This window comes from Cricetulus griseus, chromosome X (assembly GCF_003668045.3).
Source record: "Cricetulus griseus strain 17A/GY chromosome X, alternate assembly CriGri-PICRH-1.0, whole genome shotgun sequence".
Classification (NCBI taxonomy): domain Eukaryota; kingdom Metazoa; phylum Chordata; class Mammalia; order Rodentia; family Cricetidae; genus Cricetulus; species Cricetulus griseus.
The window spans coordinates 2,686,768-2,699,846 of NC_048604.1; the positions used below are offsets into that span (position 1 = coordinate 2,686,768).

At 43.1% G+C, this 13,079-nt stretch overlaps 1 protein-coding gene across 3 annotated transcripts; it reads right to left on the reverse strand.

Moving 5' to 3' along the window:
- Window positions 1–2,884: 2,884 nt before the first annotated feature.
- Window positions 2,885–12,851, reverse strand: LOC113830755 (synaptonemal complex protein 3-like). 3 transcript variants are annotated; one of them, XM_027434387.2, is made up of 8 exons: window positions 12,717–12,851; window positions 11,193–11,322; window positions 10,396–10,464; window positions 8,521–8,638; window positions 7,233–7,332; window positions 5,713–5,811; window positions 3,408–3,503; window positions 2,885–3,288 (listed from the first exon to the last, which is right to left on the reverse strand). In XM_027434387.2, exons 2-8 carry the CDS (start codon window positions 11,302–11,304, stop codon window positions 3,226–3,228), a joined length of 657 nt encoding a protein of 218 aa, XP_027290188.1. In that variant the 5' UTR covers window positions 11,305–11,322; window positions 12,717–12,851; the 3' UTR covers window positions 2,885–3,225. The 3 variants fall into 3 exon arrangements, with proteins under 3 accessions (XP_027290188.1, XP_027290187.1, XP_027290189.1); XM_027434386.1 differs by having other exon boundaries at window positions 11,193–11,335; XM_027434388.1 differs by lacking the exon at window positions 10,396–10,464 and having other exon boundaries at window positions 11,193–11,335.
- Window positions 12,852–13,079: the final 228 nt, after the last annotated feature.

Sequence of the window (13,079 nt, forward strand, 5' to 3'; positions counted from 1 at the left end):
CAACACTAAGGAGAACTGGTCCTGCCCCTTACTGTCTGCAGCACTCCAGAAAGTGTGTCCTGCACCTCCACAGGACAGCACAGTACAGCTGACCTGGTTGGCATGGTTGAACTGGTCCAGAGGATATGAGAGTGGGAGAACTGGTTACACCCCTCTTTGTCTATCATGTGGTATCGAGGGAGAGGGAAAAATGCTCTCCCATTACTCCTCACTACCAGTGGCAGGCAGGATAGTTGATCCAGTCCCTCACCAACTGCAGCACTCAGGAGAGCAGGAACTGCACCTTCCCTGGCCAGTAGAGCTTGCCTTGTTGACAGGGGTGTGCATGAGCAGGCCCTGTAAGGTTGAGCATGGGAGATCTGGTCCTGACACTTATTTGCTAAAGGGTGGTGAAGACAATGGAGAGAAGGCCCACATATACCATCTGTGGCAAAGAGGAGAGATGGCCTTGAGATCACAAGAGGAAGCGAGCTGGCCCTGTCTCACCAGCTGTGGTACCTTGGGAGAGTGGTCCTTGCACCTTGCCTGCCCAGCACAGTGCAGCTGGCCCTGATGGTGTAGGTGTAGGTAAGCTAGCAATGAGGACATTAGAGCTTGAGGACCATCCCTGCCCCTGGATGCTTACTGCACAAGTTGACCTAGCTGGGGGTGGTGCTGAAGAGGACACCCTGGTAGTGAGAACGACAGAAAGCTGGCAGGCTGACCAACCCAGCAATCATCCAGGCCCAGAACCAGGATTTTGAGTTGACTCACCCCAACATCCACCCCATCTATGATCTGCTAGAACACGTGAAGGGGACAGTCCTCCAGACCCAAAGCTGAAGGATGTCCACGACACAGGGCAACAAGAGTATATCCAAGAGGAGTCCTAGTATCGGATACTGTAGCAGAAACCAGAGGCCTTGAGCCAGACAAATGGCTTTGCAATGAACACTTGTAAGTAAAGACATATGGACTAATGGGTATCCAGTGTGACTCACTCAGCCATACTACAGCTTTCATGATATAACTTTTGTTTCTTTTTTTTTTCTCTCTCTTTTTTTTTTTGTGAGACAGGGTTTCTCTGTATAGCGTTGGAACCTGTCCTGGAACTTGCTCCGTAGACTAGGCTGGCCTGGAGCTCACAGAGAGCTGCTTGACTCTGCCTCCCAAGTGTGCCAACACCACCCTACCTTTGTTTTCTCTTTCAGGTTTTATTTTATTTTATCTTGGGGGGAAGGTTTCAAGGGCAGAGGACAGATATGAATGGACAGGTAGATGAATGGGATTGAGATGCATGATTTTAAGCCCACAAAGAAACAATAAACATTTAAATTAGAAAAAATAAAAACCACATGTATTCACGGGACTGATCCAGACTCCAGGAACATGGGTGTCAGTGAGGAGACCTCAGAAAACCATGGGACCTCCTGTAGTAGATCAGTATTTATCCCTAGCATAGGTGTGGACTTTGGGAGCCCAATCCACATAGAGGGATACTCCCTGAGCCAAGACACACGGGTGAGGGCCTAGGCCCTATCCCAAAGGATATGATAGACTTTGATGACACCCTATGGAAGGCCTCACCCTCCCTGGGGAGCAGAAAGGATATGTGATAGGTAGGGTTTTAGTTAGGGGGCTGGTAGGGGAGGAAGGGAAGGGAGAGGGAACTGGGATTGACATGTAAAACAATCTTGTTTCTAATTAAAATAAAAAAAACATACAGGTATTCATTCTGGAAGATTTAAAAAATCACCAATGAGAGGCCTGAATATCTTACCGATTCCATATCATTAGACATTCAGTATACATACATACATACATATATAATCTCAGGCTAATTTGTCTTCACAATAAATAAAGTTTATGAATATATTTTGTGAATAGAAAAAGGTGGTCAAAGTATTATGTCAGGTTGATATTCTTCATGCAAAATAGTGAAAATAGTGATTCCTGACATTACTAAATTACACTTAGCTAAAACTAAATAAATACATAAATTTGCTCGCATTTTCCACCTGGCTGTGCTCCTCAAATTTTAAATAAAATTGGTGCTTAGGAGGTACAGACCATTTAAACATGTTCTGGAAGGAGGCTTCCATATGCGAAGAATGCAATCTGTTGTCCCACCAAAGTGTACAACCCAGTGGACTCACATACCATAGCCTTGGTGCATAGAAGAATGGCAAGAGTGCAGGGCAACAGGGCCGATCTTCTCCACACTTCCTATGGGTCTGTCTTTCCCAGTGTCTGTTACCTCCCACATTCAGGATAGCCCTTTGGCCTACACGATGTCATCCCTCATGGCAATCCTGTTTTTAGGCGAACACACACTGGAAATGATAGGGGTTAGAAGCTGTACTACCTGTGGGGTTGTCATGTAATTTGGAGGAACTCAGAAACGATCCAGTTGTGCTTGCCTAAAATGTACCACATACCCAAAAGATTTACACACACACACACACACACACACACACACCACAGAGACACTCATACACTGGAATAATACAGGATTCAATACTGTGGTAATGTATGTATCATTTGATATTGATAGTCAGAATATGTCAAGTACGAGATATTGAAAGTTGGAAATAGTAGCAAAGGTCCATACACCCACACATACTTTGCACAAAGGGGGAAGCTCCCCTGCCAGATAATTCAAAGTTTAAGAAGTAAAGTGATCCCAGAGGGGAAGCCCTCATTGACTGTGGAGGAACAAATTCCACTTGTGGAAGATGGGAGATGCTGAACACAGTCTGTTTGCAATGCTTCTTTCTACACAGCAAGACACAATGAGACAGAAACGCAGGTGTTAGCACACCTCTACATGGCATGGGACCATTTTTGTTTTAAGATGCTTGAGATGTCAGGAAGTGAGTGCAATTCAATGACTCACTCCAGGAAGTCTGAAACAATTTCATGTTTATTAAATCAAATGTTTCCAAGTAAAGATTTCCCATGGCAGGTAGATCAATATCCATAACCATATCCATATCTATATCTAGGAAATCACAGGGCAAGAGCTTTAAGTGTACATACGACCTTGTATGTCATTGACGTTCACATACAACATGCACAATACATTTGAAAAACAAAACATTGTCAGTAAAGGTTTTCTGGCACCTCACAGATGTGAACAAGGAAGTTACAATAACTTCAGTTGCAGTCTCCATGGCATCATAGACTCACACAGCTAATAGTATGATGAAATGCTATTAGGGTGTTTGAGCGTCTTTCTTCAAGGTGTTATGAGAATAGCAGGGATAGAAGAGATGATCTAACACTAGCCTTTTCTTCCTGCAGCTTTACCTGAATGAAGTTATTAAATATCTGATTAATGTTTCAGATGATACAACATATATTCTAGGAAAGAAAATATTTAACGCTTATATAATCCCACCCACCTCCATTTAAAATATTCTACTTACAGTTTCTGTAGTAAGTTTCCTCTCCAGGACGTCCATTTGTTTTCTGGCTTCCTCGATAATAGCTTTTCGGCGACAACTCTTAATAGCCTGTAGACTCTAAAACCAAAAGCCATGTTTAATTAGAAGCCACTGATGGTCATCTGTGTTCAAAACTGTGGACAGTTACACTTCAAAATCAGTATGTATTACAATACAAGGCATGGCCATTAAATATTCCAAAGTAAAAGTATACTGTATATTATATGAAAATCAAAATACCCACTAAAGGAATATGGAAATGTGAAGCTGAGTATGATACTGCTACAAGTGGAGATGCACAACTTTGTGTGATTAGGATGATTACGATCAGGATTGAATGTTCAACGCTGAATGAATTAGGATATACTATATCAAATCTTTTGCATTAAGCAGAGAGACCTGGTGATGTATGCCTGTAATTCCATCACTCCAAAGCTAGAGGCAGGAGGATCAATCACTACAGGTAGAAGAATAGCCACTACACAGTGAGTTTCAGGCCAGGTGGGGCTACATAGAGAGATACTATCTATAAACACACTGTTGTGACATATGGTATGGAAGAATTATAAAACTATTAGATGATTTCTTCTCTTCCATATTTCAGTGACTGAAGTGAATACAGAATCAGAAATGGCACAACACTTTAGCATCAGAATGGATGAGCAGCGTGTTGACCTATGCAGGTGAAAATAAAGCTTAATGACTACAGGTTAATAGAAAGATTAATATTCCAGTAGGAAAACAAGAAGAGACAGGAGCGACATGACTGTAGGGGAAACGTTATGATAAGCATAGCACAAACCATGAATGTCTGTACTCAAAGGAAGAATGGGAGTGGTTAGAAAGACGGAGGAGGAGGAGACAAGGAAGATGAAGACAAAGACAACAATAATGGAGGAGAGGGGGGATGAAGAGGAGGAGGAAAAGGAGGAGGAGGCAGCATGTAGTATTTATGATGCAGATGATGAAGGGTACTCAGGAAATGCAGCCCTGCATGAGGATGAGAGTAACAGCTACCTCAAACCTGCAGGCTGATTTTGAAAGGCTTCCCCCTGAGGACTGCAGCTTGACAGCCACTACTCAGAAGCACTTCAAATTGGCTGTTCTGAACACATGTATCCCAGTGTGTGCCAAGTATTACAAAACATGAAAAGAATTCTTTTAACTCGGTTGTTTGGGACTAAATCAATTAGCCTGGATGAAGACAACAGGAACACGAGGCATTTAACATCAACCCGGAAAAAAGAATTTGAGTATACAACAATTAATTAATTATGGAGTAACTATATACATGTACATGGCCAAGTTCAATGTGTCAGAGAAGAATTTGATAAGATGCACTTAAAACAATAGATAATTCTCAATTCATTAACTGTTCATCTTCACTTACTGTTTTGCTCCATCATGCTTATGGGCTTTGTCTTTCCATTCTAAGTATCCACATACAGCAATATACACACAGTTCAATAATGCAATAAAACAAAGGGACTCAAGAAACAAAGGATGTGTAGACTTCCTACACTGAATTTGTCACTGTTCAAGGGGAAATCAGATTGTGGGAGAATGCCATGATATAAAAAGCAGTACTTCACCCAAACAATAACTATGGCACTGGGTAAAGTTACCAATGCACCAACTGCTGTTTTGAAGGTGTTGTAATTTAAGAAAAGCAGCACTCACTGGAAGGAAAGATGCCATGAGACAGGGTTCAAGTAGAAGGGCTTCTTATTAGGGAAGGGGATCATAAAAAGGGGAGGGGGAGACTGGTCTCTGGAGATGGGAGCAGCAGGACAGAGGAGAGAGGAAAGAGAAGGAGAGAGAGAGGGAGAGAAAGAAAGAGAGAAAGAAAGAGAGAGAAAGAGAGAAAAGAAAAAAGAGAGACAGAGAAAGAAAGGAGAGAGATACAGGAGGCGGGAGGGAGGGAGGGAGGGAGTAGGGAGGGAGAGAGGGAAGGAGGATAGCAGGTGGGCAGGGCTCTGTTAAAAGGGAACATAGTGAATGTGCACAGGAGGTGCTCTAAGTGGCTGCAGCTGAGAGCATATCCTGTCAGAAGCCCAGGGTCAGGCCAGTACAGATGCCTGAAAACTAACAGAAGGAGTTGAATGAATAATGAATCCTGAAAGCAGAAGCTTATTTAGTAGTTAGATTTACCTCACATGGCAGCACTGTGAGAAAATGAGTGAACTTTACAGGCATGAGCCCCAGATATTGAACCCCAGTATGGAAAGAAAGCCAGTATTTTGATTTCCCCCATGAACGGGGTATTTTGTAGGAAAGTCCAACAGACCTTCAAGTGTCGATTACATAGCTCTTTAAATTCTTCTATTTTCTCCTTATGAATAACTTGAAATTGTTGAAAAAGCTTTTGTTGCTCCTCAAGTATATTCTATAAATATAAAAAGACATAAAAAACATTTCATGAAAAATGAAGACCTTGGCAAAAATAATTCAATATTTCATTTAAATGCTATAATTTAAAACAAGTATTTTTGACATTCATTTGACTTAACAGGATTATTCTCTTAACAGTATTCAAAACATTTTCATTAGTTCCTAAAGATTTGAAAAGCCACCCATTAGAGGCCTCCATAGCTGGTGAATGGTGAACTCTGTATTTTACAGAAATTAGCCTGAGATGTCCTCCTCATCTGTCACTCCCTTACAAAGGAACCCACTCCATTTTGTCCTTCCCAGTAAGAGTAGAGCCCCCAGTGTCATGCTTAACAGGGAAGGATTCTGTAAGAGTTACTTCAGATACCGTCCTGGACCAATATAAGAACACACACCCGAATACTTTTATCTGTTCTGTGAGATAGGGACTTTAAGTATCTCTCCTTGCACTCCTAGGAATCTGAGGCATAGAGGTAAATTTAGCCTGACTAGAGAGTGACTGAACTGTGACTGCATTCCAACTGGTGAGATTGCAGAGGCCATGCTCCTGACCACTGGACTGGACAGCATCTTCGTCTCCCTCCGTTATTCCAGCCTCTGCTTCCCCACTTTTGGAAGGCAGAATCTTCAGGAGGGCAGCTCCATTCTCCACCAGGAAGGAAGGCCCCTCAAAGATGGCACTGTCCCGTCTCCAGTACTTGTCCCCCAAACCTCATTCAAATCCCCAGGATAAAGGGGAGTCAGTCATCACATGTCCACCATGGCATGAAGCCTTACCTTCGTCTCCTCTGGGAGTGGGCTGGTCTGAACTCAGAGCAGTGAAAGCCAAGCCTCCACCTGCTCTGCCACAGGCACACTGACTGCTCTCACTCTGTATCTCTGCTGATCACTGTGTCAGAAGGATCTGTTGGGCCCCCTGCCCCTGGTGTCTGCACATCGTGGATCACGAAGGGCTCCCTCTGGGCATACAAGCCCATATCTTCTCCTGCACTCTCCAGGCAGTGCCGGCTCATCTCCCCACCCCCACCCCCACACCGGCCTCATCATGCTGGCTCCTAACCCATCACTGATCTTGTCATCTCTCTGCCTGAAGAGGAGCGTGCCTGTGTGTGTGTGTGTGTGTGTGTGTGTGTGTGTGTGTGTGTGTGGTGTGTGTGTGTGTGTGTGTGTGAGAGAGAGAGAGAGAGAGAGAGAGAGAGACAGAGAGAGAGAGAGAGAGAGAGAGAGACAGAGAGAGAGAGACAGAGAGAGACAGAGAGAGAGAGAGAGATAGCCAGTCTCTCCTCACCACATGAACCACCCTCCTGTCTCCCTAAGCTCTTGTCCTGTCCCTTCCCTCCAGACTTGCTGCAGGAAGTCCTGCTACTTTCTGATGCTGACACAATGGATTCCTTCAAAGCTAAGCCTGATACTCACAGAGAGATTTTCTGCATGCTTCTTGACTTGGTCTACATCTATATTCCACATCACAACCAAAGTCAAAAACTGATGAGAATATTCCTTATACATCTCCTGCCTGTAAAAGATAACAGTGAACACTGTGATATTGCATTACAATACATATATTCAGAGCACAGCTGTCTTGCCCTCACTAACACTATCGATGGAGGACGGGGAAACGACAACTAAAATATTCTGGCAGGAAAAGGAAGCTGATGTGGATTATTTTGCCTTACACTAACGTATTTGTTCTCCCTGACTGAGAGAGCAGTCACATTACAGCCCTCAGCGCCAGAAAACTCAGGAAGAACTGTCGTTTTAATAACATGCCACACGTATTTATTCGTCTGTCTGACAAGCACGACTTCTGGTTAGTTTCCTCTTTCTGAAGAACAGATCCAATGGGCATGCACATCCACTACCGTCAGAGAATTCTATGGAGACCTACCCACTCTTCCTCATTGTGCCAGGGAGGATTTCATATATTTGTAATTTACCTTGCTCCAAAATTTTATACATTATTCTCCTAAAAGATTCAGAAGCAAGTTATGGACAGCAGAAAAATTATGACTTTTTAATTCAGTCAGTTTTTTACTGATGCTTTAGCTTAATATATGCCTTTTTCTGTCAGTCATTATCCTAGGCACTAGAAATATAAAATGAAATGTCTACTCCTCTTGCTCATGATATTTCCAAAAGTATAACTATTGCTATTCAAATATTAATGTAACATAATGATGAAAGAAATAAGACTAGACCTGCATTAACTAAAATAGGTTCCACATAATACCTGTTGCTTGTGATAACTGTAGAGACACGTGCCCACAAAATTTCTATGTTCCATTCATTTTGGGAAAACACACAATAAAACAGACTTCCTTATTGACCAAAAAAAGATTTATCTTTTCCCCCATATGAGTATGTGCTATATATGGAAAGTATTTTGAGATATTTAGCAATAATCCACCCATCACATTCATGGGACGTATGCAAATTCTTTATGGTGAATAGATTCAAATACATTAAATTGACAAGACAAAAAGATTATCTCTACTGACAGCTTAGGAATACAGCTGACTCTGGTTTTAATGTGAGGGTGTAGGCTGAAATGTGTTATTTTCCATAGCAAACCTAAGGCACATGAAGTTTTCATTAGAGGTTTCGACAAACAGAAAATGCCAGCTAGTCCTTAGCAAATGGTTTATTCATGAGTACCAAGAAATGTGCAAAGGTTGTACAAAGTGTCAAAACAGGAGAGTCTTACCTTCGCTCATGCTGGAGCTTCAGGAAGTGGTTAATTCTCTGCTCGACGTTGTAGATAGTATTGCTGACACTGAGCACATACCTCTTCCTCCTTCCATGAAGAGGTTTCTTACTAGGCCCTGAAATGAAAATCCTTATAAACATTTATTGTTAATAAGGTAAGCACTACTGCACTACTGTTAGAAAGATCCCGGGTACCAACATACAGCTATCCTTCTAAAAATCAAGAGTACTCCACTCCTTCCTGTTAATGGAAATTTATAGCAGCTACCACCTTAATTTGAAAATTGATACTTGTACTTTAGATGTAAAACACAGCTAAAGAGATTTACCAAAACTTACGAAAAGATTTTCAGAAGTATTCTTTAATTTCTCTGTAAGAAGTCATTTAAAGTCTAAATTTAATCAATATATAAAGTATCCTCCGGTTCAAATACACATTAAGAGGAACTGTTGGGCTGCCTTATGCAAAGTGTAAGAGTATTCTATTTACAAAGTCTCCAAAGGTTCAGAGATTATTGCATGGCAAGATGAAAATACTGTATTTAATGTAGGTGTCTAGGGTTTTAGACAAATATAAAAGAAACATAGACATTTTGAACAGTGTAAAGAACAAACTAAAGTGGCTTATGGACAATTCTATTCAAGTACTGAGGATGGAAACCAGGGCCTTGAGCATGCTAGGCAAGTGCTTTCTCACTAAGCTAAAACCCTACCACAGTTCCTGAACAATTTCTAAACAGAGGTCTATCAAACCAAAAACTCTAAAGTGCTTCTGAGTTTGACTTTTAACACAGATCATCTGGCTAATGTGTGACACTGCAACTCAGAACCAGATTTATTCTGATTCTACGGTGCCCACATGCTAATGTTGACTAACTCTCCATTGTGTGTGCTATGTTTACAATGTAAACAGTAGTGAGTGTGCTGTTTCATAGCTGTTGGTACTCACTGTCCCACCACACAAAAAAGACATGAGATAAGCACTCACTATGGCTGAAATTAAAAAGCATAATCCAATATTAAAAACAGATATATCACTTATCCATAACAAAATCTGGAACATAGGTAATTTCATCCACTTTTCTAAGATTCTGCAGTATATAAGCTTTTATTTTTTTTAAATATCATTTTTGGCCATGGTGATGCATGCCTTTAATTTAAGCCAGCACTTACAGGGCAGAAGCAGATGGATCTCCGTGAATCAGAGCACAGCCTAGTCTACATAACTGACTTACAAGCCAGCCAGGGCTACATGGTGAGACCTAGTCTCAAAAACCAAATTAGCCGAGCATTGGTGGCACAAGCCTTTAATCCCAGCACTTGGGAGGCAGAGGCAGGTGGATCTCTGTGAGTTCGAGACCAGCCTGGTCTACAAGAGCTAGTTCCAGGACAGCCTCCAAAGCCACAGAGAAATCCTGTCTCGGGGAGAAAAAAAAAAACAAACAAACAAATTAACTAATACCAACATCTGTAAGCACAGTACTCCTCACTTCATATCCACAATGAAAATCTCTAAAGTGAATTAATAAATACCATTGTGATGTGGAATGTATGAAAATAAGGCATGAGACACACTTCCATTCCCTGCTGATGACTACTTCTTGGCATTGAAGCATGCTACTTTCAAACAATTTCTAAAGCTAATAATGTCTCCTAAAGATAGACCAGGATACCCCCCCACACACACCATTTTCTATGTTTTTGCCCTGGAGGAAAGCTTACTGGCTTTGAATTCAACACAGGTAAAACACTATGTTTCTGGTGGGTAGCAATGTCCTCTGCCCCAAGGTTTACATAGAATATATGTTACAAGAGCAGAAGCTGACTATTCTGAAGTACATTATCAACAGCAAAAATTTCTTTAACATATCACCTGGCTTTGCTCCACCTGTTTTGTGGGAAGAACTGTTTTCCCCACTGGTTTCAAGGGCTGGGATGCTTCCTACATTGAAAAAAAAGACATAATTTTCAAGTTATTATGCCATTTTGATCATCCTACATGAAAAAATACCTTCTCTAGGGGGCTTCTCTGGATATATGGCATCAAAGGTTTTTAGAACACACATAAATTGAATTATGTCTGTGTAGATGAGATACAATTGAGGAGACCCTGGGGGCATTTATGTACAAGGACCTGCAAGTTCAAATCATTGTAAACCGTGTCCTTTGTTTGAGACATGTTGTGTATAGCAACTAACTGCACAGGACAGGACAAGAGGATCTATGACCGTTGCAGCTCCACCATATGGTAGGAACACCAAATGAGAATTATAAGGCCCACAAACACAATCTGAAAACGGTTTTCACGTTCCCACGAAATGTCCTGTTCTCCATCTAAATGCATCAGATTATCCTTGGTGGTGGTGGGGGGGGGCAGGGCAGGAACTGTCTTGTAGGCATCCTGACACTCTCTCTGTGTGTGTGTGTGTGTGTGTGTGTGTGTGTGTGTGTGTGTTGACAAGATCTCATGTAGTCTAGACTGGCCTTGAAAATGAACCTTAGCTTCTGATCTTCTTGATTCCACCTCGTGGGTGCTAGTTCTAGAGGCTTGGACCACCACATCTGGACTTATACAGTTCTGGAAACTGAACCTGGAGATTCTTGCACATTAGGCAAACACTTTTCCAATTGATCTACATTCTCAGCCCTCCCCAGTACTATTTATTTCACCTCGGTTATTTTCAGGTGGGATATTTTCAGGTAGCTGCTGTAAATCATCAGATGCTAGATCAGGAGTCATCTTCGACTTCTTAGGAGATTTGCTCTTGATCTTGGGTGCCATGACTGTAGCTTCCCTGTGCTGCACAGGAACACTGAACATTGTGTGTGCAGAGACACATTAAAGATACAAGGAAGAGTTAAATGAAAACCACAAGCAAGAACGGGTTTCAGGCCGGGCGCTGGTGGTGCAGTCCTTTAATCCCACCACTTGGGAGACAGAGGCAAGCGAATCTCTGTGAGTTCAAGGCCAGCCCGGTCTACAGATCAAGTTCCAGGACAGCCTCCAAAATAACACGGAGTTGTTTTGAAACCCTGTCTTGAAAAACAAAACAAACAAGGAACGGGTATCAGGTTTCCATGGAACTGGGCCTGGTGACCTTTCCACATGTGCTGGAGGACTAGGAAGGAACAGGAAAAAGAAGATGGCCGCTGTGTCTTGTAACAACCACTGCTACCCTACACATTCCCATCCTTCCTGTGTCCAGCATAAAATGGACAGCTTCTGTCAGGTGGTGGTGGCACACGGCTTTAATCCCAGCACACAGGAGGCAGAGGCAGACAGATTTCTGTGACTTCGAGATCAGCCTGGTATACAAGAAATAGTTACAGGACAGCATCTAATGCCAAAAAGAAACCCACTCTCGAAAAACAACAACAACAAAAAAGGGGGAAGCTTCCTGTGGCCTGAGTTGTGTCACTTGTGCCAAAGAAAGAAGGGACCGGGGAAAAAAAAAAGGCACTGTCTCCTGTCCCACCGGCTCAGTCCCATCCTTCCTGTCAGTACCCAGCATAAAATGGGCGGCTTCCATTTGTGTCTGAGCAGGATGGGACCAGGAAAATAAACAAAAGAAAACAAAATGTTACTCTCTGCTGTCACCACCCCCCACACACACACACACCACACACACACACAGTCCCAGTCTTTTCCATGTCCAGGGTAAAATGGGGTGTCACTCTACCACTCAGTCGCAAACTAGTCTGTCTGCTCAGGAGAGACAAGCCAGGGTCCCATCCCACCCTGTCCTCATTAAGTATTTGGTGCTGGTGTCTGGTCTGAAAGACTAGCTCACCAAGTACTTATGCATGGAGACGAACTGTTTGAACTGTTTCTGTCTCTAGGAGGCACATTCGGGTCAGAGTCCTAATCATTCACCAAATAGACTCTCCAGGAGCACTCCAGGACACCCAGATATCCAGGAAAGCTAGCGGCAGGGCACAGGGTTGCGAATAGTACTCACTTCACCTAACACCCTTCACACAGTCCTGCCCGGTCCTCCTGGGACCTTCAGCCCTCAGGTCCCCTTCCTCAACCACCCTCAGGGGTGTTTTCCAGTCCGAGGTTCACGTGAGACTCCGGAATATTGCCTCACAAATAGACCTGGTTCCCATCTCCTCCCAATCCCCAATCTCCTCCCTCAACGGCCTTGAATCAATCTTAGCCTCTGTTCTCCACCCCCACTGCTGGAGCTTTACCGCAGGGTCCGTAAGCGCGGGTTTCGGGACTTGCGAGTCACCAGGCGCCTCACACAGTCTCCTCAGAGCCTCGTTTCTTTTTCCTCACAGTAAAATAGCCGCTACTTGGTTAGGCCCCGCCTTCCGCTGCATGAGCCTCTCTGATTGGCTGGAGCAGTGCGCATGCACACGAGGTTGGAACATAAGCCTCTCTGATTGGCTGGAACAGTGTGCATGCACGTGGGGCTGGCTTAACCCCACTGGCTCAAACCCCGCCCGGTTGGGGTTATCGGAATTATTGCTGTAGCCTTGAAGGCTTGTTGCCCATCACGTTTTAGAGTCTCAGCTTAGCAAATGATCCAAGCAAAAGGGAGAACAGACCTA